The sequence below is a fragment of the Lagenorhynchus albirostris genome, chromosome 4, assembly GCF_949774975.1.
Source record: "Lagenorhynchus albirostris chromosome 4, mLagAlb1.1, whole genome shotgun sequence".
In the NCBI taxonomy this organism is placed as follows: domain Eukaryota; kingdom Metazoa; phylum Chordata; class Mammalia; order Artiodactyla; family Delphinidae; genus Lagenorhynchus; species Lagenorhynchus albirostris.
Genome location: NC_083098.1, coordinates 45,037,529 through 45,063,595, shown reverse-complemented (window position 1 = coordinate 45,063,595; position 26,067 = coordinate 45,037,529). Strand labels below are relative to the sequence as shown.

At 42.2% G+C, this 26,067-nt stretch overlaps 1 protein-coding gene across 1 annotated transcript in view; it reads left to right on the top strand.

Annotated features, from left to right (window-relative positions):
* Positions 1-26,067, top strand: part of FRAS1 (Fraser extracellular matrix complex subunit 1) — a 467,475-nt gene that overhangs the window by 266,353 nt on the left and 175,055 nt on the right. The window contains exons 19-20 of the mRNA XM_060147971.1: positions 4,452-4,592; positions 7,114-7,257. Of these exons, the coding sequence (XP_060003954.1) occupies positions 4,452-4,592; positions 7,114-7,257 (285 nt within the window). The remainder of the gene's footprint in view (positions 1-4,451; positions 4,593-7,113; positions 7,258-26,067) is intronic.

Genomic DNA, 26,067 nt, shown 5'->3' with positions numbered 1-26,067 from the left:
TACAGGTTGTAATGGCTGTAGGCACAAAATACAGGAAGAACACAAACAAGGAGACTGACTGTTGCGGGGAGAGGGTATGAGGAAAGATTTGCAAAGGAAAACCACATCATCCGGCTGTGGAGGATTAATGGGAATTCACCAGGGAAGAAGGTGGGAAAGGGCATTCTAGGCCAGGGACACAGCAAGCGCAAAGGCATGGCATATCTGGAGAAGCATATCATGCATTTGGTACTCCTGCAGTATAAAGTCCGAAGGAGTGAGTTGTAGGGAGTGATACTGGAGACACGGGGATGAGTCCTGTCATGAAGGGCTGTATGTGCTGTGCTCAGGAGTTTAGATGCTACAGCTTTTAGAGAACCAGTAAAAGATTTTAAGTAGGGGAATAATTTGGTCAGTTTGCATTTTATAGTGATCTCTCTGGCCGTGGTGTGGCAGGTAGGTTGGGAGAAACAGTGGGGCTGGTTAGAAAGCTGCTGCACTAATCCACATCAGGAGTGACGTTGAAGGTCTACACTGAGGGGCCATGGGGGTGGTTAAATTGGGATATTAGACAGAGATTTATGAAGTGCAAGTCAACCTACCTTGGCTGTGTTGTGGTGATGGAAAAGTAGAAGTCTTAAGGATCTCAGCATGAGTGTCTTGGTGAATGGTGGGGTAAAGGTGAGCCAGGGAAGACAAAGGGAAGACCAGGTAGGGGGTAGGATGTTGGGCTGGAGGTGGATAGTGAGTACAGTTTGGACAGAGGGAACGTGATGCCATAATTTATAATAAGTAGATAGCGACTGAGCTTGGAAATGGATACTGGTAGTATTGGGGGAATGAGGAATATGAGATACCGGTGAAACACCAAGCAGAGATATCCCTTAGGCAGTTAGATTTATGCGATTAGAGTTGAGGGTAAAAGTCAGAGCTGTACGCATAAATCTGGGACTCACCAGCATGGAGGTCATCATTAAAGCTATGGATGTTTGCCCAAGAGTGAGAAGAAAAGGGCAGAGGGTACAATTTTGGGAAGCTCCAGTATTCATGACGTAAACAGAGAAGGGCTGAAAAGAAAAGATCAAAGAGAAAGGAGACCTAGAAGTGTCTGCCAGTGTTTCCATCCACCTACCCTGCCCCCCTCCCCCCCGCACCTTCCTACTTGCCCACCCTTTCAGTCAGCAGAAACTCATTTACTGAGAACTTGTGACATGCCTGGGACAGGTATTGCGAGACTCACAGAGATGGAGATGTGATTTTTACTCTTTAAGCGTTCCCAATCTAGTGAGGTGTTGGGGAGGTAGGTTAGATCATGTTCATTAAAAAAAGAAAGAAGGAAAAGAAGGGTGAGGGAAAGAGGGAGAGCGATTTTATTTGACTTCACTCCTTTTAACGTTCATCCCTCATCACAGTATTCCTACTGCATATCCTAGAGGATTTTGATATTTACATCATAATTTGAAAGACATCTACCTCCAAAAATTGTTTTGACTTGAAAAGCCAGGAAATTTTATATATGAAAATTGGGATGCTGGCCCACTTTTTGTGTTATTAAGAAGAAAAAAAAGTAGTAGTGTTCATTGTCTGAAATTTAAATAGAAAATAGAATGAACAAAAAATTGATATGTTTTAATTGTTTGGGGTAAAATTTTTATCGGCGTCAGCTTGACTGGAATTTACAACCATCTGAGGACACTTTTAGTACTGACACTATTAGTGCTTAAGCAGCTCAGTTATGCTTTTTCGGAAATATACTCAGCCATCAACCGGAAAGCCACTCTCTAAAGATGTAGTGTTACGTGGAGAAATTATTCATAGAACTTTTTTCAGATCTCTAACATATATGCCCTGTAATGGAGTTAGTCTTCCTTGAAGGCTCTTAGACTTCAAACCAGAACTGCTGCTATGAAATCATTCCATAGCATGACAGACCCTCATAAAAGTCACTGAAATAGTGTAGACATTTCCAAAACCAGCACAGAATTGAAGTTTCATGAGCTTTTTTTAAAGATGCAAATGCCTGTAGTTACAGAAAGAGAGTATCATAAAGAAAAAAATACATTGAGCATATCTTATGCTCAAAATACAGCATATCTTTTTCCCTCTGTGCCACACAGCAACTAACCAGCTCATTATCTATTTGGTTCTTAAACAGTTCTAACGAAGGCAATTCTGAAGTCTGCCGTGGGGATGTCCAGTGAGGCTTATTTCTAAAATCTACTGGGAGGCAAAGGGCCTTTCTCCTGGAATTCTTGGCCCATCAACCTTTCAACTCATTTGTCCTCATTGCTTTCTTGTTTTATATAATTCAATAACAATCTTTATTCACATTGAACCAGGTTATCACATTGATTTTGTGACCGAATGGAATGAGATGAAATAAGTTGTGTGCTCGTAATGCGTTAATTCACCTTCTCCCAGTTTTCAATTCCACGATGATACGCTTTGATTTCCTATTTATTAAGGAGGTATAACAGGAAGAGCTAGAGATTTTAGCAAACTTGTAAAGTCTAATATGAACATATTAGTATTATCACAAATATATTTAAGTATGTAGAAGTATGTTGCTTCCCCACATCATCGTGGAAGGCTTTGTGTTGACAATATAAATTTAGCTGGTTTTTGAAATATTGCCACCTGACTTTCTATTACATGCTGTTTCACTTTGCTTAAACGTCTTAAATAATGAGCTAATGTGTACCCCTCCTTTATAATATTTGCTTAGCTATTCTATTTTTTTTTAAAGAGGAAATATTTTCCCAGTGATTCTGAAAATACTTGGAAAAAAACTACTGTGACTTGTGCTAATAGAGTTGTTAACGAGGCAATGTAAAAAAAAAAAAAGGAAATGATTTTAAAACGTGGAACTCTGGCTCTGTTTTTCATAGAGTAATAAATACTGTTGAACAGATAGAAAGTTCTGCAATGTATCCAGGGAGGATAATCAGAGTTTTATCAACCAGTAAGGTGGGATGTACTGCCCAATCCAAATGGGTCCTGGCCTTAACTCAGGAGCTGGGTCCTGGAGGCCTCCTGGTACAGGTATTAAACCTTTAGGTTCTGGGTTAGGGATGAAGCAGGGTGCCAGGGTGGAGCATGAGACGGCTTAGGACAGCATCGTATACCAGCCATATACCGGGAGTTTTGTACTTTAACAGCCAGTTAAATTACTGGACCAGGACATCCTAGCTCGTAACAGCCCCACATAAATCAAAGATTGAAATTTGCATTTTTATTGGGGGTTGGTGGAAATGGAGACCTCAGTGGGGTAAAATCCCATCTGGTTCTTCCAAGCTGTTGGTCTCTAAATAAATCTTCCAGGTGTTTGATAGAGGGGGCAGAGGAGGCAAAGAGGAGACTGAAGGTAGTGTCCCTGCAGGCTGTGAATCTTGTCCATTGGAGAGAAGGTGGCCTGAAATGCATGGGGTCATCCCATGCATTGTCTTACAGTTGTTTCCCCAGCACCTAGACCTACCTGAGGCTTAGTAACAAATGAATGAATGAATGATTGGAGGTGAATGACCAGCTGTTTCAAATTGTAGATTTTGTTATTATTCAGGTACGGTGAGGCCAAAAGATCAAGAGACGATTGCTGTAGGAGAGAGAGTTTGTTACTCACAGTTCCCAAGAGGAAGGGCATGTCACATGGGGGCCACACACGGAAGCACTAGAGTTGGTCAGGAGGCAGAAGGAGCGAGGGGAAGACATGGGCAAGAGGTTTTATCGTGGTTTCCGTGGGAAGAAACGAGTGAGGCAGGGTAAACAACCCATGGAGTGTCCACAACAGTACGTATAGTTTATGCCCTTATTTTATACATGACGGAGAGGGAGCCTTGAGAAATTATATACCTTAGTCGAGGTCACAGAGAGTTGTGATGTGATGCTCTTATTCTCTATTATACTCCATCCCCCATTTATCATATTACAGTTACATGCTTGTGTGTCTGTTGATGCAGCTAGTTTGGGCTGCGCAAAATGTTGGACAGTTCTTCTCACCTGTGTGTGTTCAGTCGCCATCAGAGAGTAGACATCATATTAAACCTTTGTGGAATCAGTAAGTAAGGCTCCCACCACCTTTCTCTTTAATTTGCGCAGCCTGGTCAGCGGCCCATTGATGTGTGATGGTAGAGGCACTATCTTGAGGCAAGGAGACCCGTTGTGGCTTGCTGTTCTTTATCTGACATTCTCTGAGAATGGGAACAGGGGAAGAAAGAAATGGATGACTCTGCAAGTGGTGATTTCCGTTTTGTGGCATTTATGTCTTTCTTAATCTGGGTTCCGCAGATGCTTGCTTTGTAGGATACATCCTTGAGAAAGAAGTATGTGAGATGTGTGCCCTGTCCTTGGAAAAAAAACTCAGTGAGTGCGCAGAACTTATATTGATGCAGGAATGTTAACAGGAGGGACAGAGCTACTGTCCTTGTCGAATGGTGGCTTTCCTGATTGTCTCCTCTGCTTTATCTTCCTTCCAGCTTGCCACCAATCCTGTTTTGGGTGTGCAGGGAAGAGCCCGCATAACTGCACAGCCTGCTGGCCTTCCCACGTGCTGTTGGATGGGCAGTGCCTCTCCCAGTGCCCAGATGGGTACTTTAACCTGGAAGGCAGTTGTACAGGTGAGTATGTAACATGCTGGGGCATATTCCCTGTGCCCATGTTTTATCTTCATAATGCAGCCCGACTCGGTAATTAGAAACCTTGTCATACCAGAGGACTAGGAATGGGCTGTGAATCCTTGTCTTGAACTTGTAGGAGTCAAGGGATAGAGTGAGGGGAACAAGTGAAATTCTGTTCATCCAATAGGGAAGTGCGGATGAAATGAAAAATTAGAATCAGCTTTACCCTCTTCATACAGTGAGGGGTGGATTTAATGGTGGTGTTCATCACGGAGATGAGCTACCACAGGTTCTCATGCATTTTTGTGGGATCAGGCGTTTGGCATTGCCTCTGCAGGTCTCTGCCCTCCTTCGCCTGGCTGCAGCCTAACAGAGCAAAAGGAGAGAGAGGTATTTATTTTCTTCCTTGACATGTCAGTCCAATATGTGTTTTTGTGTTTTGCGGTATGCGGGCCTCTCACTGTTGTGGCCTCTCCCGTTGCAGAGCACAGGCTCCGGACGCGCAGGCTCAGCGGCCATGGCTCACGGGCCCAGCCGCTCCGTGGCATGTGGGATCTTCCCGGACCAGGGCACGAACCCACGTCCCCTGCATTGGCAGGCAGACTCTCAACCACTGCGCCACCCGGGAAGCCCAGTCCGATATGTTTTTAAGAGCACCTTTATATTTCAGTGACAGAGATTCTAGAAATTGCCAGTTCAGATTAGTGCAGGGTTTTGTTGGACTCGACAAAAGACTAAAATTTAAGCACCTTACTGTAGCACTGTGTTTTCTTGTATCTACAGAAAAAAAGACAAGACAAAACACATTCTATTATGATTATGGTTTTATTTCTAAAAACAGAGTGTTGAGGCCAACTTACAGGAAAAAGCCCATGGTTATGAAATCGTTTGGTATGTGTTTCTGGAATCGGAAGACAGGTAGTAAATGTATAAAATATTTTTGAAATAAATTAACACTTGTAAGATTCACCTGGCCTCCAACACCAAAGAGGAAATTTGCTGCGAACACAGATTGAGACCACTGAAGATCACTATTATATTCCTTCTGGAATTGTCTTCTTCCACTAGCTTTTTAGTCTCTGTAGGCCCCTGATGGGTTGCTTTACTTGAAACACTCTATCAGGCTCAGTGGTGGTGGTGGGGGGTGTTCCTGGTTTCTTTGTCACTGGGGTTGTCTTTGAACACTGTGGTCTGTCCTTATGTGCTCTCACCCTCGCCCAGTTGGTTTTCGTGTGTGGAGAATTGTTTGGGGAGGAAAGTCTGAGTAGCTCTACCTCTTCTCTGTCTGTGCCTCTGCCTGCTTGAAACCCGCAGATGGAGGGCACCGCGGGCGGCAGGGCACCAAGGTCACTGGAAATATTCTGGCAGGGAGGAAGCCCTGTGCGGTGGGAGATCGTCCTGAGAGCGCTTGTATCTTTTGGACGTGCGTTTGCAAAGTTAAGAGCCTCAGGAATGTAGAAGAGGTGATAGTTCATGCTAGCCTTCTAATCAGCAGTTCATTTTCTTGCTTGCTTGCTTTTTTTTTTTTTGTTCCCCTATAACTCCTTATCTTCCCTTGGCCTCCCGCCAGAAGACATGAGAGGCAGTTGACTTTACTGGAACTCTGGGCCTTGTCTTCCCACCAGCTCGGTGCCAGAAGGGAATTCTTTGTCATCAGTTCCAGCAAGCTCTACCCAGCTCCAGCCCTTCACCTCCCCTCCTCTTGGAATCAGACAGGCTCAGACCTTCTCGTCCTTGGCAGAGAAATCCTTCCATCTCCTTCCATGCTGCCCACCTTGGCAGCACAAGTGTAGCCACAGCTGCAACCTTCTTTGATTCTTTGCCATCCTTATCTTTATTGCCTACACTTACTGGGACTCACTGCTCTTTTTCAGTGTAGTACCTCTCAGTAATTAGGTGGTTTTTCTGGGGAAAACCGCTTTGACAGTTTTGTCTAAGGGACTGAACTTCAAACATGGCTCAGGGTAACCTCCAGAAAGAGGCCTTTTTCAGTTCTTTGTATTGTAATTAAGCGTTGCTGCTAAAACAGGCATCCAGGCTGTGGCCTGGAGGGAGAGCACGGCTGGCATCCGACTCCAGTGAGAAGTTTTAGTTTCCCCTGCTGTGGATGGTTCCCCCTTTGCCTGCCTGGGATTTCTAAGAAGCAAAATGTCTCCCTCTTCTGCCTGTCTCGCTCTTTGAATTTTAGAGAGGGACAGTCTTACCACTTGCTTTTCTGCTTTGTAATTTTGACCTGAACTTTCTTACTTATACAGATGGGGATGGTCATGCTGAGCAGCCAGTTCCCCTCATTCAGTGGTTCTAGATTCCACGTTCTGTTCACGGCCAGTGTTTTCACTGACACTAGAAATGCCGTCTTTCGGTCAATGCCTAAGGGTGTGCCAGGCTTGCTCAAGAATCTTCCCAAGATGATTAGTATTTGAAGTCTGCTCTTAGTGTAATTTGTGGAGTATATTAAGTACTTCGTGTGTTTACATGCTGAGCTGCTAATTCCAATCCTGGTTCTTGTTTTACCATCTAGAGTGCCACCCCACCTGCAGGCAGTGCCACGGCCCATCGGAATCTGACTGCATCTCCTGTCACCCTCATGTTACTCTGGCTGCTGGGAGCTGCAGGACCAGCTGTAAAGAGGAGCAGTTCCTCGGCCTCGTGGGCTACTGTGCTGGTGAGTGAGACCCCCTTCACAGTCTCAGAAATCACTAGCCAAATGCTCGGTTCCTCCTGCCAGGCTCCAGGAGGCTCTCGTATTTGTCCTTTGTCATCAGAATACGAGCTCTCTTTGGAAGATATTTGTCTCATGTCTGAAAACTCACTTCACTGCTTCCTATCAGACATTTAGTAAATATCTGTGGATTCAACTGGAATCTTCTAATAATACTCTTGCAATTCCTGAGAAAACTTTGACCCTCATATGAATGAAGATTGAAGTCATGGTAATGGTTCCTTATGTGCATGTGGTGCACTTCAGCTTAAGAGAGCAAGAAGTATATTCAAAACAGTCACTCAGAAGATGGTCGCCCTCTTGTCTACATTATCTCCTGCTGTGGGGAAACTTTGTCATCAGCCCCAGGCACAAAAATATAGGGAGATTAACCTAGAAGTAAATCACTTGCTTCAGGAGATGGGATTTTTCCTCCTCGGTTTAGTACTCAGATCTCAAAAAGAAATAAATCAGGAAAGCAGCCTGGAATTTGGATAATGATGAAGGAGCCATGCAGTGTTTTTGTTCATCCATCCATTCCTACAACAAATATCTAATGGTCAGATGCTCCGAATAACAAAAAAAAAAAAAAAAAAAGGATGACTAAGACAATTATTCTGCCCTCAGAGAGCTTACAGTCTGGAGAAGGGAACTTACAGACTAGTGGGTTATTTTGTATTTCTTGACTCACTTCTAGGAGCAACTTGAGGAGATTTACCTGCAGCAGCTGTTGTCACACTCTGAAGGGCTTGACTGGGGGGCATTCTGGGATCTACTGGGCAAGTGGGAAAGCTGAGAAATCCGGTTGGATGCATGCTGGAGGGGTTGACCCGGCTGTAGGGCTTGTTCCTGGGCAGGGAGGAGGTATGACCAGTTGTCTAGATCAGAGTATCAAGCAAGCCCCTTCGATACAGCAAGTCAATTATAGCGCTTCAAGTGTGGCTGTGGCGCCATGGTCCTGGGTGATCCAGTTCTTTTTGCACATGACCTTGGCTAAAGACTAGACATTAGAGGGAATTCCCTGGCCATCCAGTGGTTAGGACTCCGAGTTTTCACTGCTAAGGGCCCAGGTTCAATACCTGGTCAGGGAACTAAGATCCCACAAGCCGTGCGGTGCAGCCAGAAAAAAAGACATTAGGGTCCAAGATCTATACCCTAGGAAGACTGAACTGTCGAGAGCGGAGCTACAGCCAAAACAGGCTGGGATTCAGGGTAAAACCCGATTATTGAGAATGCAGACATTTTAGAGGCAATGGAAAGTAGAAGCTCAGAGATTCCAGGCTTTAGACAAACGTGATACCCCACCGCTGTAGGGTGTGAGCTGTTTGCCAGTCCTGCCAGTGTAGTCAGGATTGACTTGGGAAGTGGGCAAATAGAAGGCATTAGTGCCTCCCCTTGAAGAGGAATCTGGCAAGGGCGGATCTAACTGGTATTATAGTTTGTAAGCTTGAGTTCAGCTACTGATTCTTACTTTAGGATACAAAGGAGCAGCTAGTAAGAGGTTCCTAACATGGTTAAAGCACATTAGTGGATATTTTTTGAGAATCGACTGAATCCAGGGTGCTGAGTTGCTGTTTGAGGGGTCACAGAGATCTTCCAGGCTACTTAAGGAGGTAAACCAAAGACACAAGTACAGCTAACAAATAGTACAAAGCAATTTATGGATAATAACATCAATAGGCAGAATGGGTTGTAGGAGTTCAGAGGAGGGAGAAAGAAAAGATCTGGAAAGCATTGTGGAGGAGATGGGGCCTCAAATTCTTCCTGAAGAATAGCTAGGATTCTGTTAGACAGAGGGAAACAAAGCAGGCTTTCCAGATGTGGTTCTACCAGGAGATGGGCGCAGGGGGTAGAACATGTGGGCCATTCATGGCCAGTGAGAGTGGTCCAACCTGGCTGAAGGACAGTGGTTTGAATTAAGGCATATTAGATGAAATGGTTGGAAAATTTAAGTTGGAACCAGGGTATAGAGAACCCAAAGTTCTAGGCTGAAAAATTTGGACTGACTCTTGTGGGCAATAGGGCTATGAGAGTTTTAGGGGTGACTGTGATAACCAAGACTATGTCATAGGCAGGAAATCTTCAAGCTTTTTGGAAGATGCATTGTAGTGAGGAGAGATTATAGTCAGAGAGAGACATTAGAAAGTTGAACCTTCATAATGGCTTTTCTATTTCCAATCTGTTCTGCATGTGGACCCTAAAAATTTTATGCTGGGACATATTTTATAAATAAATGTTTATATAAGGAGATTGGAAAAATTTAACTTCTGATCAACTCTGTTCCCTCCAATGTCCAGAGCCCTCTGATGGTAAAGTAGGTGATTAGGAATTGCATTAATTTTTTAAGGCTTATAAGGGACCACTAGAATAAAGGACCATGGGACTAGGATAAATGACTCTGAAAGTCCCCAGCCCTAGATGAGCAGGTTCCACTAAAATAAGCTGGAAGGGACACACCTTGGCTGTCCTGAGATTAGGTATATTAAGTGAAGGTTTTAAATAAGGTAAGCCGTTGTCTAGTGCTTGGAAATCCTTTGTTGAGTTGAGAATGGCATAACAATATTTGTTACAGAAAAATTTGACGGGTAATTTCAGTTGTTGATCTTTCGGAGAAGTGCACTGACCCCAAAGTTTACATATATATATATATATATATATATATATATATATATATATATATATGCCCTTTCCAAACACATCCCAATTCTCTCTGTAACACTGTAATGCATTCATTCGTTTATGGCTTCATCAAGCATTTTTTAAGCACACGCTCCATACCAGGCACTGTGCTAGGCTCAGGGGAGGCCCAGATGAATAAGATAAAGTGCTTGCATTCAAGAAATGTACTGTATAGTGAAGGGAGGAGATATGTGTTGAATATGTTATTACTGTGGCTATGAGATGAGCCTGTGGGACAGCACCCTAACCCAGACTGGAGTGTGTGTGTGTGTGTGTGTGTGTGTGTGTGTGTGTGTGTGTGTGCGTGTAGTGCTAGTAGGTACTGGAGGCTTTCTGGAATATGTCATAACTGAGATGATTTGGAAACATGAGTAAGAATTAGGAGGGGTTTGGAGATTCGGAGGGGAGAGCATTCCAGAAGACGAGCCAAAGAATATTTTCTCTTCAGGCACCAGCAAAGAGTTAAGTAGAATGCCAGCCCCGAGTACGGGGGTGCTGTGACCTGAAGCAGAAGGAAGCAAGGCAGGTCACGAGGGCCTTTGTATGTTCTATTTAAGAAGAACATGCTTTGTTATCAAGGCTGTGGGGATCTCTTGAAGGTTCCTAAGGAGGGAAATGTTATGATTACATTTCTGCAAAGAGAAAGATCTGCAGAAGATTGTGTAGAAGAAGGCCTGGGGGCAGAAAGACCTTTAGGAGGGAGTTGGGAGAATTCAGATGAGAGATGAAGCCCTTTGATGAGAAAAGTGCTGAGGGGATGAAAAGCAAGAGGCATGGCTTCAATAAGCGTTAATTATACATTAGGTTGACCTATGGGGCATTGCTGTTTTGTGGGCAAAACCTGGTCAAATACTGGCAATTTTTATATGGTTCAACCTAATAGAAGCAGAAGAAGTTGGTGATCTCTTAGCCCTCAGGCTAAGGGAGAGGGAATTTGGGGGATGATTTCTGGCCAAGTAAATTCGACGAATGGGAGCATTATTTACCAAGGGCCAAAATAGGAAGATAATGTGTTTGAGCTTGGGCAGGTTGGACCCTTGGACATGTGGGGTAGCTGTCCAGGAGGACGGTGAAAGTCTAAGTGCTCGCTGAACATAGCCACCATGAGCTTATCTGCTATCTTCATTTTACCCTAAACCTCAGGTCCTGGAACTCTTTTTTTAGCTGAGGTGTTGCTTTAGTCAGTTGTATAACCTCCTGGAGCATTTCAATGACTTTTATCTAAACTCAGGAAGGTGTTGGGAGGAGCCCTAGTGATAGACAAAGCAGAAGGTAATTCACCCCTGCAGTGCAGTCAGTAGAGTGTATTTCCATCATCCTTGGGAAGGTCTAACGGTGGAAGCCCTGGAGAAGCACCCTCTCTGCTCCCTCTATCGTGTGTGAGCTTTGCAGGGTGGTAGCATTTACCCACAGGATTTATTCTCTATCTGAGCTGTACCTAAGATCATCATCAGAGACCTCTTAATTGCACTTAGCTGTTTAAGGAAGAAAATTACATCTAATCTATCACACAGACAAGAATAAACACATCCTGGGAACAGGTCCAATAACCTCAATGTGTTATGACATGTGGAGATGTCATACGTGTGGGGTTTTTTCCCTTCAAGTCTATCAAAGCAAATATACAGTTTGTGAGAATAGGCCAGAGGTGAAGGCTTTCCGCAAAGATGAATGAACTGGGGTGAAAAACACCAGGTTTTGTCTTCATAGATTTTTGTTCTTTATATTTTGCCTGCATCTCAACAAAGTTTTCCCCAAATTTCAAAGCCTGGGGTGTTCCCTCCATTTGTCTTTCTCAGCTAAAACCTTTCTCCTGTTCATAGAAGAGGGTGAGAATTAAAAAGAAAACATGAAGGAGAAATATCCAAATGAAGATGCATTAAAAAAATGCCTCGGGCTTTCTGGAATGTCTAATGGGAAGGTTGTACTTTTTAATTCTTACGTAGAAAAGGAGATAATACTTAGAGTAATATTGTACAGGGGAAGACTGCAAATTTTTATATATATATTTTACTTTTAATTGAAGTATAGTTGATTTACAATATTGTGTTAGTTTCAGGTATACAGCAAAGCGATTCAGCTGAACATACATATATGTATATATCTATATTTTTTTATTCTCTTCCATTATAGTTTATTACAAGATATTGAATATAGTTCCCTGTGCTATACAGTAAATCCTTGTTGTATATCCATTTTGTACATGGTGGTGTGCATCTTTTAATCCCATACTCCCAGTTTATCCCACCTAGCCTTCCCCTTTGGTAACCGTAGGTTTGTTTTTTATGAAGACTGCAAAATTTTAAATAGCTGATTTGTTAGGACGGTAGAATTCTAGGGGATTAAACATTTTTTTATGCACTACTGTTTTAAATGCTGGTTTGTTTTCTTCATAAATCTGTGCCAGAATGTAAGCAAAAGAAGACAAGTGACAGTAAAGAAATATTGCTCTGAGAATTTTCATATTGTATTCCATGGTAGTTGAGCTCTAAGCAATGGTTAATAGGTGTTACATGCAAAAATGTCTCATGGCTGAATAAATTTAGGAAACTCTCGGTTAAATAAAGTTAAGCAGCTTTCTTTATTTCAGGATTTCTCAAAACCTTAAATAAGCAGATGTGCATTGTGAATCTCTGAGATGAAGGAGGCTGCCCATCATTTGCCAACCATTTCACTGCAGACCCCTTCCTTCGATTTATTATAGACTCTCACAGGGCTAACCAGTGCTTTGCAAAACAATCTTTGAGAAGCCCTGCACTAGCTGATGTTAATATGTTGGACAATTTGTTGGCACTCCCTAAAGGTGAAATGAAATACTCAACCTATACTCAGATTGTGGACTTCCTTCCTTCCATCCCTCAGTGCGTCCCTCCCTCGCGTCCTTTCTTCCTCCCTTCTCTTCTCTGTGGGCAAGCAGAGGGGGCCCCAAGAATTCTCAGGGTTGCCACTCTCTTGACTGCTGAGAGCATCAAAGAGCAATCCGTAATTATCCTCTAGCATTGGGTCTGAGAAGTGTTTGCTCTCCGAACCTGAGCTGACTGATTAGAAAACCTGTTAACATTTTTCTTCCAAATCATTAAAAAGAAAACAAAACTTTTTGAGTCCCTTCTACAATTTTCCCCATTCATTGTCACTCATTTCTGAAAGAGGAGCCTGAAAAACATGGTGAAAAAGTTGAAATGCACAGATTAAAAGAGCATCAAATCCTTGTTTTGGAATAAGCTGATAGAACTGCAACACTGAGTAATGAAAAAAAAACAAAACAAAACAGTTCAAATTGAACATCATTAAGGACTGGGAAAGAGCCCTGCATGAACCAGTGCACAGCTCTCTGCCTCCAGATACTCTGACTTGAAGCCAGAGAGGTGGGAGCCAGTTCTGTTTTATAGCAGTTTCTGCATGTGGGGAAAGTGGGTTGGCACTGCTCTACATCTTGCTGTAGCTGCTCCTGGGGCTGTAAGCTGAAAGAAGGAAAGAGGCACACACTAAAACGTGTAGCAGTTACTACCTTATTTTCATCATCAAAATCCTACCCATCCGTCCCTCGTGGCCTCGCTCAGATTCCGTCCCTTCTAGGACCAGCTTCCTTTTGGCATCTCCCACGTTGTAATTCCTAGGTACGCTGACTGTTTCTACCAATTACCTAGCACTTGGCATTGACTAGCTCATGTTCTCTGTGAGTTTCTAATAATAGGTGACAGTTCTGAGGGCTTATGATGTGACAAGCACTGCGCTAGTTGCTTTGAATGCATTTTGCCATTTAATACTACCAATGATCCTCCGAGGTAGGTACTAATGTTATCTCCATTTTACATATGAAGAAACTGAACCTAAGTAAGGTTTAAGTCATTTACTCAAAATGAGAAAAGTTGGAAGATAGAGCCAAGATTTGAACCTAGGAACCTAGGATGAGGACAAACACAGTTGGTTACAACAATAGGGATTCAAGAAGAGTTTTCTGATTGTAGATTAAAAGGTAGATCATCGGGGACTGGTATGACAAGATGGTTTGGAGAGGCGCTACTGGGGAAAGTTGCAAGAACTTGCCGGTCTGTTTTAAGTGCTGGAAGCTGTTTTAGATTGCCATGTATTTTTATTTTATATACCCTTAGTAAATAAATAAATAAACTTTAAATGAAGACATTAATGCATACTAAATTTTAATAATTTATATCACTCCACATGTACTTTAATCTTTTTCAGTGGTTACATACATGCATTTTTAAAAATAATATTTAAACTTTTTATTTTATATTGGAGTATAGACGATTAACAATGTTGTGGTAGTTTCAGGTGCACAGCAAAGCAACTCAGCCCTACACGTACATGTATCCATTCTCTCCGAGACTCCCCTCCCATCCAGGCTGCCATGTAACATTTAGCAGAGTTCCCTGTGCTATACAGTAGGTCCTTGTTGTTTATCTGTTTTAATATACATGCATTTTTCACAGTTGTAATCAGCAGCTATGTACAGGCATATCTCGGAAATGTTGTGGGTTCGGTTTCAGACCACTGCAATAAAGTGACTATTGCAATAAAGCAAGTCATGAGGTTTTTGGTTTCCCAGTGCACATAAAAATTGTTTGCACTATATTGTAGTCTGTTAAGTGTGCAATAGCTTTATGTCTTAAAAAAAAAATGTACGTGGGCTTCCCTGGTGGCACAGTGGTTGGGAGTTCGCCTGCCGATGCAGGGGACATGGGTTCATGCCCCGGTCCAGGAGGATCCCACATGCCGCGGAGCGGCTGGGCCCGTGAGCCATGGCCACTGAGACTGCGCGTCCGGAGCCTGTGCTCTGCAACGGGAGGGACCACAACAGTGAGAGGCCCACATACCGCAAAAAAAAAAACCAAAACAAAACAAATAAAACAAACGTACGTACCTTAGTTAAAAATACTTTATTGGGACTTCCCTGGCGGTCCAGTGGTTAGGGCTCCGCGCTGTCACTGCCAAGGGCCTGAGTTTGATTCCTGGTCAGGGAACTAAGATCCCACAAGCTGCGAGGTGTGGCCAAAAAAAAAAAGAAACTTTATTGCTAAAAAATGCCAACCATCATTTGACAGCATAGGGTTGCCGCAAACCTTCAGTTTGTTTTAAAAAAAAAAAAGAAAAGAAAAAGCAATCATCTGCAAAGCACAGTTAAGCAAAGTGCAATGAAATGAGTTATGCCTGTATTTCTTTGTTATTTCTCATATCACTTTGTGTATTTCCATGTGTTGGCAAATAATTGGAAGAATCCACATAATTGTCATTTTTAATGGCTAAATAGCATTCCATTACGTTTGTGTAACTTAATTTTTATTGGAGTATAGTTGCTTTACAATGCTGTGTTGGTTTCTGCTGTACAGCAAAATGAATCAGTTATATATATGCATATATCCCCCCTTTTTTTGGATTTCCTTCCCATTTAGGTCACCACAGAGCACTGAGTAGAGTTCCCTGTGCTATACAGTAGGTTCTCATTAGTTATCTATTTTATACATAGCATATATGTCAATTCCAGTCTCCCAGTTCATCCCCCACCCTTCTCTGACTCCCCACCCCATATCCATATGTCCGTTGTGTAACTTAATTTGATTGGCCGTTTTCCTGTTGTGGATATGGGCAATAACCAGCAGGAGGTAGAGTTACTGCTTGGTAAACTAAGTATGACTTTCAAGGCTTTGGCTGGGACGAGGTCTGTTTTTCATGTATTGTTAATAACAATAATGTTGTGCTCTTGACATTTTATAATTTTTAAAGCATTTTCTCACTTATTTTTTCATTTGATCATCCCAAGAAACCTTCCTGTGGAAGTGGGATTAAGAGCTCAGTGCAGTGCCTAACCAGTACATAGATGGTGATCAGGAAATGTCGGGCAAAGGAATGACTTGATTCTGGTGCCCTAAGGTCTACTTTAATCCCCTTCCAGTGCATCCTATGCTAATTACATCAAGGATCTTCTTAGTGTGACTCATTTTTTTTTGCTTCTTATCTCTTCTTTTTCACCTTCTATTTCATTCCATCTGGCCCTATTCTTCTATCTCTATATTTTTTCAATTTTCTTGTGTCTTCTTTTTTTTTTTTTTTAACACCTCCTCCTTTATTTTCCTTATCTTCTTTTTCGGCAATGCACATTCTTTTCTCATTTCTCATCTGTCACCCTATCTCCTATTGCTTGAACTATGAGTTGCATATCCAGTCTCTCTCTGGAACTTTCAGTGATTGTCTCTCCCTTGTTCTCTGAATTTGTGTTTTATTTAAGGGACCACGATGTCTGCTGAAGGGTGATTGAATATTTCAAGGCATTTCTTTTCTTTGAACTTTTACTTTCAGAAAAAAAAAAGAACACGACCTATTTTTAAATTGAGACCTTCCTAAATTAAAAAAAAGAACTTGTATTTTCTCCTTCATGTGACTTTTCCTAAACAATATCTTATATAGCTTTAGAAATGACCTTACTTACAAGTTTTCCACTTGGCAGGGCTCCCAATGAAGTTACAATTGCTGTTGTCTTCATAAGAACTACAGGCCAGGAGCTGAATTGCAGAGAAGACTTTGAGTGTTCATGCTTAAAGAACACAACTGAACTTAGGCTCATAGGCTATCCTCTTAAGTACTAGAGACAGCAAAATTGCTATGGCTACACTTATCTACTTTTCTTACACACATGTAAATCTCTGTGTTTACATGTAATGGGGCAAAAATAGTGACTTAGATGTAAGTATGACCATCAGTATCAATGTCAATCCTGCTTGGGCCTGCCACAGATAAAGAATAATCACTAATGTTTATTGAGCACTTCCTATGTACCAGCTCCTCACATACATTATTTCATTTAATCCTGACTGCAACCCTGGGAGGTCAATCCTATGATTAGTAGCATTTCCATTTTACAACCCAAGAGACTGGATGAGAGACATTAACCAATTTACTCAGTGTTTCACAGCTAAAACGCAGTAGACCTGGCCACTTCAGAGGGCACGCATGTGAACACCGTCATCAGACTTCATCACCCGATCTAGTTCCAATAGGACCTTCTCTGCTTCTCAGCAATTGTATTACTTACAACTCTTTCTGATGCGTTGTCACCTTGCTCACCATGACCTTTCCATGTGTACTCACTATACTTTCTCTCAACTCAACTCTCACTCCGATCAGTTGACATCTTTGCTTTCTCTTGTGTTTAGAAGATTAACATAATCTCCTAAAAACAACAACAGCAAAAAAACTCCCTCACTTTTTCTCCGCAAATGTCTCTGTATCTTCTTCTAAATACTGTTTTCCTCATTGCTTCCTTTGAGAAAGGATCTCCCTCACCCTGGCCCGGAGGAACTCCTCCATCTGTGATCCAGAGCTGCTTTGTCCCATCACCCTCAAGAGGTGGTCTAGCCCAATAGTTATTTCCTCTTTTGGTTACTCATTTCATCTCCTTCATTCCCTCTTTATCTTTCCTTCTCTTCTTCCTCCCTGACACCCTTTCCTTTAGGACCTTAGTGTCTTGATCCAATGCTCATTTCTGTTTTCTCCTTAGAGTCTATCTCAAGTCCACACATGGTCATCATCTCCAGACTCTCATTTCTATCTGTCTACCTTCTGGACATTTGATCCACAGGAACAACATACTCAGAAACCTCCAAAGAAACCTCCCCCACCAGGTCCTTCCTTCCTTCTCCTGACTCTCTTGTCCATCCACTACTGATTTTTTCAATCAGCGTAATTCAAAACTGAGTACAGTTGACCCTTGAACAATGTGCGTATGAACTACACAGGTCCACTTATATGCAGATATTTTCCACTAGTATATATTACAGTACTGCATGGTCCATGGTTGGTTGAATCCGAGGATGCAGAGGATGGGGGTGGGGATACAGAGGACCGACTATAAGTTATACTCAGATTAGCCCCTGCATTGTTCAAGGATCAACTGTAATTCAAAATTGAGTTACACCTGCTTCCTTCCCACCCCTATTCCATACTTTAATCATTGCCACATCTTGCAAACTTGAAGTCTCTCTTATTCCCTTTGGATAAAATATTCTCTGGTCCTCCTTAGACATTAATTGCATTTTAAGTGTGGCTTTCTTCTGACATTGGACCTTGTCATGAGCATCTTGAGGGAAGGGTCTGACCCTGACTCAGTGCTCTATCTCCTGCAGCAACTTCCATAGTGCCTCACACCCAACTCACATGCCATAAATGTTGATCGAAGTGAACTTTTTTCTATTTTGGAGGTAAGGCAAGAGTAAAACATAAACTAATGGGAGGTCAGGTACAAGGCAGGAGTGGTGCTCATGTTTCCTTGTTGGCAGCAAGAACTGGCACTAGAACTGAGGAGAGAGCCTTGCTCTTACATCTGACACTGCTTCTCACCCACTCCTTCTTCCAGCTGTCTGTCTCCGTGGGTCCTACTGCAGCCTTCTCACCACATTTGTAAGTTTGTCAACACTGGGTGGAAATCACTGTCCTATAACGCTAAGGCCAATCTGTTGTAGTAGGTTTTGTTGTTGATGATGATTGATTTTTTCAGGGTAAAACAATAGCCACAGACACTGAAAAAATGGGAAGTTTTGTTTGTCTGTTTTGTTTTGTTTTTGTACTAACTCAGAGCTAACCCTAAACCCTAACCCTAAAAAGAACACGTGATTTCTAAAGACCTCATGGGTGGGCTAGGACCAAAGTGATGATCAAAAGGGGAAGAGAGGAGCCTTCTTTTTCTTCTGCCATTCATAAACATATGACATAATAACATTTTCTGGATTCCTGCTGTACTTGTCTCACAAGTAGAACCCTGTCAATTTTAAAAGTGGCATCAGAATTCAGTCTATACACACTTTAAGGACCCAGAGCTTCAGCACGGAATCATTCCTTTTTCACCCGATGAGGAGCAGATACAAGTGCTGATTATTTTAACAGCTTCCAAACACATGTAATGTGATTTCATTAAGAACCTAATCGACTGATAGGACATTATTAAAAATCTCACTATGTGTCTAAAATTGTCTTTATAGGTCCATTATTTATCAGCTAAGGAGTCACTGCCCCATAAAACCAACATCCAAAGCCACTGCTTCACCAGTACACATTTACTTCAATATCTTCAAGCTTTTTTTCACTTCGCTCCAAAGATGTGAAATAAGTCATTTCACTGCCGTGTGCTTCCATCCATCACGATTGTGCGTAATCCTCACTGATCCTTGAAGCAGAGCCTTTGTGATTTGAACATAACATCACATGGTGATGACCACATATAATTTCCTCCCAGCTGCAGGGTGACATATTAGAGGATATTGCCGCTGCTGAGTCAAAATATTAATTCTTTATGTATTTACATTTTCAGTATGTATGCATGCTGTGCATATTTAGAAAACAAATGGAATCTTCTGCTTGCTTAAAAACAAGAAGTGCATTTATTTCAGCTCGAGTCGATACTCCATTTCCAGGCTCCCTTATAGTGTGTTCATTACTTTGTTTAAAGTACTGATTCACCAGGTTTGTTAGCAAGCAGGCACACACACAAACAGCTGGAAGTCCATCTGCCCTTCCCCCTCCACATGTTTATTATATACCAGTAATCTGAAACAGACTACACCTAAATGTATCCTGGGTCCCTCTCCTCTCCTTGTCATCCTTAATAAGTCTTTTATTTAAAGACTCTTTACTATAACTGAAATAGTGACAAATAAGGATTTACTTGCTGAGAAGCTGTGGGAGGACTCTGAGAGACGGGCTTCAGAATAGGCTCTGTTTTTAAGCAATTAATGGATATATGCTCACCATTTAGACATATTTGAGGTTAGCCTCCTTTTTTGATTACAGACAGGAAGGTCAGATGCAAATGCCTTCCTGCACAGATGGGGCTTTTATGATGGGCCGTTAATCCTTGCAGAGGCTGCTAGATTGGTGGGTTGGAAACTCAATTCCCCTATTTTAGTAACTGCAGTCCTGGTACAAATTAAGCAGTGACAGTATAAACTTCCTGTAGTGGATCCTGTGAACTCGTTCCAGACATCCATCACCTGTGGGGAGGAATGGGAGTGGAAGGTGGGGTGAGGACGATTACAGGAGAATTCACTCTGCGGTTTCTGAGAACCTTTCTGAGAGGCCTTTCTGAGAACACTGGCATTTTAAGGACACCGTTTCTGACAGTTGTGCTCCTACCAGTGCGGGTCCAACAAGGATCTGAATCAGGATTTGTCAGATGACACCACCTACCAAGAGGAGTTCAAGACTTGCTTCCCAATCAGCTTAATTCTTCGAAAATATGCCCCTAGATTTTACTGTGCGTCAAGTGACTGGTGTCGTAGCAGTTCCCTGGGACACATAGTCAGTCACCTCCTACAGCGCCTGGAGATGGGCTCCTAACACCTCTTAACTATGTTTAGATTGTATAATTAATACATCTGGCTGGCCATGGGGAGATTTCTCTCTTCATTCTCTCAAACTGTACTGACAAGGCCGTTGTAAATTGCCACACACACACAGCCAAGTAGTGCCCTGTTCCTCTTGGCCTGGAGTGGATTTTGAGAACCAAGTGGTGCGGTCCAGGTGAAGCTTCTCATGGGCCTCCAAATTCCCCACAATTTCCTAGTATTTTGACTCCAATATTTTTTTTTCTTTCATTTAGCAAATTGATAAGGGCTCCCTGCTAGGTACTACTGATTTTGCCAAATTCTACTTTGGTTTGAATCTTAAAGGCATTTTAGAAGCTGACAGTTTGTGGAAAGGTCTTCCCTGGTCGTGCCTGGAAGACAAACCACTGGTGTGTTGGTTTTCTTTCTCAGGGGACACCTGAGATCTCCGTCCCTGGACACAGAAGCCTTCATATACTTACACTGTAGTATTCTTAGTTTTCCTAATATGCCTACTCTAGCATAATAAGCCTAAGGGGGAGGGGGACAGAAACATAGGGACCCCTCTCCTCGCCCCAGAAAAGTTCACATTGAAAGCTGCTGTGTGTCAGAGTTTTCTTGGATTGTTGGTTCTTTGCTGTGGTTTTAATGTCTTCTGCCATCACTAGTTACCTTTCATACAACAATTTCTCATTTAAACCGGTAGTAATAACACAGAGACTTCAGTAGATAGACTGGTATACACATAGAGAAACCCATTTCCAGTCGCCACGTGGATAAATCCGTACACTTTTTCATGACTTACAAGGCATTTCAAAATTAGCACAGCCAGGTCCTGAGTGGCTCTTCCGAATGTTCTTCAAGATGCAGCCATACTGGACTTTTTTCAGTTCCTTGAAGGCATCCCGTTCTGTTGCGCTTCTGGGTTTTTGCATGTTTTTCCTCTTCTTGGGACCTCTTCCAAGCTCTCTCACCCTGCCCATCTCCTCCAGCAGCTGACTCCCACTCAGTGTCTCTGTCTCAGCTTCCTCCAGGCAGCTTTACCTGCTTCCTGGACCGAGTTGGTACCCCGTCAGAGACTTCCATGGTCCCTGGGCTTACCTGGTTTGCATTTTACAAAAGTTTGCAATAGTCTCAAGGCAGTCCCGTGTCTAAGCGTCTGCCTTACACTCTCTTGTTGCTCATCCCACTGTGCCACCGTCTCTATTGCCTCATGACAAAGGACTCAGTTTGGAGACGACTTTCTTTAAGTCAAGAAGCCCAGCCCAAGTCCGCTTCACTGTTGGATTCTTGAATATTCCACTCAGCTGCCTCCAACCTGTCCCACAGGAGGGGAAGGAAGAGGCAAATTGAATGGTCTCTCTGCTCCTTCTTCCTCTCCAGCTCGAAGGGTTTTTCTAGGCTGGGGTACAGAGGTGGAGAGTGTAGTGGTAGTATTGGTGGGGGAGGGCCTGGGTCTCCTAGCTCCAATTTCCACATTCAAGTTTGTTTTCTCTTCTATCTTTCACCTGTGCCCTGGGCTCTGTGAATTTGGTATCTGTGCTGGTCTGATTCTGCTAACTTTCTCTGGGAGCACACGGTGGCCTACACTCCCTGGTCTAATGCGGGATGGTTGCAGTGGATGAGGAAAGAACTCACGGGCGGATATCTCAAATTATTATGAGATTACACAGATTTCATACTTAAGTGTAATTATGTATCCAGGGTCCTTATCCCACCATACTGAAAGCTCTGTGAGTACAGTAGACATTTGAACAGTTTTGTTGTTTGAAAGAAAGAGTTTTTAAATGCTCAGCCTCACTTACAGTAAAAGAAATCCAAACCAAAGCAACTATGTAACACCAATCTTCACCAACCAAATTAGCCAAGATCATTTTATTATTTTAAAATTTCCTTAAACAACAAGGTCTTACTGTATAGCACAGGGAACTATATTCATTATCCTGTGATAAACCACAGTGGAATAGAATATGAAAAAGAATGCATATATATGTATAACTGAGTCATTTGCTCTGCAACAGTAATTAACACAACACTGTAATTCAACTATACCTCAATAAAAAATAAATTAAAAAAAATTTCCTAGTGCAGGCAAAGTTACAATGAAACAGTCTCAAGAATGTATCTTGGATGTAACTTTTTTTAAAGTAAATTTATTTATTTATTTATTTATGTTTGGCTGTGTTGGGTCTTCGTTGCTGCGCGCGGGCTTTCTCTAGTTGCTGCAAGCGGTGGCTACTCTTCATTGTGGTGTGTGGGCTTCTTAAGGCGGTGGCTTCTCTTGTTGCGGAGCATGGGCTCTAGGTGCACAGGCTTCAGTAGTTGTGGCTTGAGGGCTCTAGAGTGCAAGCTCAGTAGTTGTGGTGCATGGGCTTAGTTGCTTCGCAGCATGTGGGATCTTCCCGGACCAGGGCTCGAACCTATGTGTCCCCTGCATTGGCAGGCAGATTGTTAACCACTGCACCACCAGGGAAGCCTAACTTTGTCTTTTAGCAAGTAATCTAAAATGCACAAGGGTCTTATCATGGCCTTCATTATAAAAGTGTGCAAATTGGAAGTAAATGATCAAGTATAAGAAAAATGGTAAATTTTTATTTGTTTATTCAATGCTGGAATATTATACAACCCTTAAAAATGATGTTTACGAAGAGTCCCTAATGACACGTGGAAATGCTGATGGTACTGAGTGAAAAAAAGTTATTATATGACAATATTTAATAAAATCTCATCTGTGTAAAAATCTACGTATGGAAAGTTGTATAGAAAAAGAACTAAGAGAAAAATATCTGTTAATAGTTATTTATTCTAAAAGGCCCACATGGGGGGATTTTTTTGTTCATTTATACTATGTAAAATTGTTTTTCATATTTTCTTCCATGGCTGACTTTGTAGTCAGAAAAATAAAACCGTAAGCTCCCTGTTTTGAGCCCCCTCTCTGCATAGAAGATCACAGTGGCCTCTGGGGCTGGAGCCTGAAGCTTGCCTACAGTTGGTGCCCAGGGGGACTGGCCACTTGTAGCCTGTCACAACTGAGCAGCCTGCCCTCGGGAACGATGCTTTTCTGATTGTATATCAGAACGCTGGGATTAATCTTCAAGCCCCGTTGCTCTGATTTCTGGCTTCTTTCCCTGTACATCATAACTCATTTTGAGCTCTCCCAAGGAATTCTCTCCTGCAAAGAGATTTTGACTTCAAGCCTCTTAAGACAAAGGTGTTTCCTAGGTTTTAGGAATTTATTTTTCTTTTCTGGTTGGTTTAATAAAAATCAGTCAACCTTCAGATAGACTCCAGAGCAAGGTTTGAGAGCATACTGGTTATGTGTGGTGTTCTGTTGGAGGCTTGTATAAGACAGAGTTGGGAAGAGAGTTTTGCAGGAATGTATTAACACAGGACCCACTCAGACTGTTGTTTTGGGGTCTATTCACAGGATTGGGTGTTCAGTATGCGTTTTTAAGCCATGGATAAATGAATAAGGAAGAAATACAGGTAGCGAACAAAAAGAGTTGAACTTTGCAGACTGAAGCAGTTACAGTCTCACGTGTAATGTGAAACTGTAAACTAACTCGGATTAATGTGATGCTTTGGGCAACCTGCGGTTGACTGCTTTATATTGTCAGGTGTCATTTATTGATTTCTCCTTGCCTCTGGGTACTCGCTCCATCGTGCCATGTGGTACGTCTGGTGATTGATCTGATGCCTCTTTTAAGGCTTAATATGGAGCCATGGAGAGAGGCAGAGACCTTGAGTGATCATGGAGCCTCTACAACTCCCTCTTTTGTTTTTTTATTGAAGTATAATTGACCTACAACACTATGGTAGTTTCTGGTACACAACATGGTGATTTGATATTTCTACACATTACAAAATGATCACCACGATAAGTCTAGTTACCATCTGTCACCATACAAAGTTGTTATACTATTATTGTCTGTATACCCATGCTGTAGGTTTCATCCCCATGACTTATTTATTTATTTATTCATTTATTTATTCATTTATTTATTTTTAACATCTTTATTGGGGTATAATTGCTTTACAATGGTGTGTTAGTTTCTGCTTTATAACAAAGTGAATCAGTTATACACATACATATGTTCCCATATCTCTTCCCTCTTGTGTCTCCCTCCCTCCCACCCTCCCTATCCCACCCCTCTAGGTGGTCACAAAGCACCGAGCTGATCTCCCCGTGCTATGCCGCTGCTTCCCACTAGCTATCTGTTTTACGTTTGGTAGTGTATATATGTCCATGCCACTCTCTCGCTTTGTCACAGCTTCCCCTTCCCCTTCCCCGTATCCTCAAGCCCATTCTCTAGTAGGTCTGTGTCTTTATTCCTGTCTTACCCCTAGGTTCTTCATGACATTTTTTTTCTTAAATTCCATATATATGTGTTAGCATACGGTATTTGTCTTTCTCTTTCTGACTTACTTCACTCTGTATGACAGACTCCAGGTCTATCCACCTCATTACAAATAGCTCAATTTCGTTTCTTTTTATGGCTGAGTAATATTCCATTGGATATTTATGCCACATCTTCTTTATCCATTCATCTACTGATGGACGTTTAGGTTGCTTTCATATCTCAGCTTTTATAAATAATGCTGCAGTGAAGATAAGGGTGTATATGTCTTTTCAATTTAGTGTTTTTGTTTTCTTCAGAAAAATACCCAGAAGTGGAATTGCTGGATCGTGTGGTATTTCTGTTTTTAAGTTTTTGAGAAACCTCCATACTGTTTTCCACAGTGGCTGTACCAGTTCCCATTCTCTCTCTCTGTAACTCTTGAGCCCTTTCCACTGGCTTTTGGTAGCTGTATACCAAAATGATGCAAACAGCCATGTCTGGTTTAAGACCTCCAGAGAATGAGACTTAAGTTAAGAGGATAGAAGAAGTTAAGGGTTGTAAGGAATTTCTACACTTATCAGGCAGTCAGAGGCAGAGAATGACCAAGAGGCGCACCAGGATAAAGCATGCTAAGAGGGGAAAGAAGGTCAAAGAAGGGGGTGATCCAAAGTGTCATGTGTTGCACACCTTTCAGGTGGGTTAGGCATTAGAGGAGGCCATTACGTTTGGTCATTAGAAGGTGGTCAGAGACCTTTCCAAGAGCAATACAACAGTTGAATTGTGGAGGTTGAAGGCAGATTACAGTGAAGTGAGAAGTTAGGGAGGCAAGGAAGTTGGGTGGTGAAGGAAAGAAAAGAGATGGAGAGGTTGTTGAGAAAAACTTTGTGGGGAGTGGGTAATGCGGAGCATGTTTGGAGGTTGAGGTCGAGGAGAATGAAGAGAGATGGGGGTAAAAGATGCACTAATGTTGCAATAATGTTCAAATAATGTTGAAAATCGGATTAAAAAATGGGGGTGGAGGAATTAGCCATTTCATCCTGTGAGGGGAGATGAAATGAAATAAAGGGTTTGGCAGGAAAGAATCAAAGGTGTTCATGCTTGATGGGCTGAGTCAAGTAGAAGGTGAAATAATCGGGTAGGATGTGGAAGGGTGGGCAGCGTGGGCTGGTGACCAGGGAAGAAGAGCAAGGGTTTCAAAGCTGCTGCCATGAGAGCGGGAAGGAACATCCATAAACCAGCTCTAGGTGCCTTTAGAAGTAATTAATATACATCACACGCTTCATTTAAACTGCTCCTAGAGATCCCCATGATCGGACAAATCCATAAATATTTATTTATTGTACCCACACAATATTCCAGAGATCTGCTTACTTTCTCTTCAAAGCATCCCCTTGGTGATTATTCTTTTTCATTCCTCTAATTGT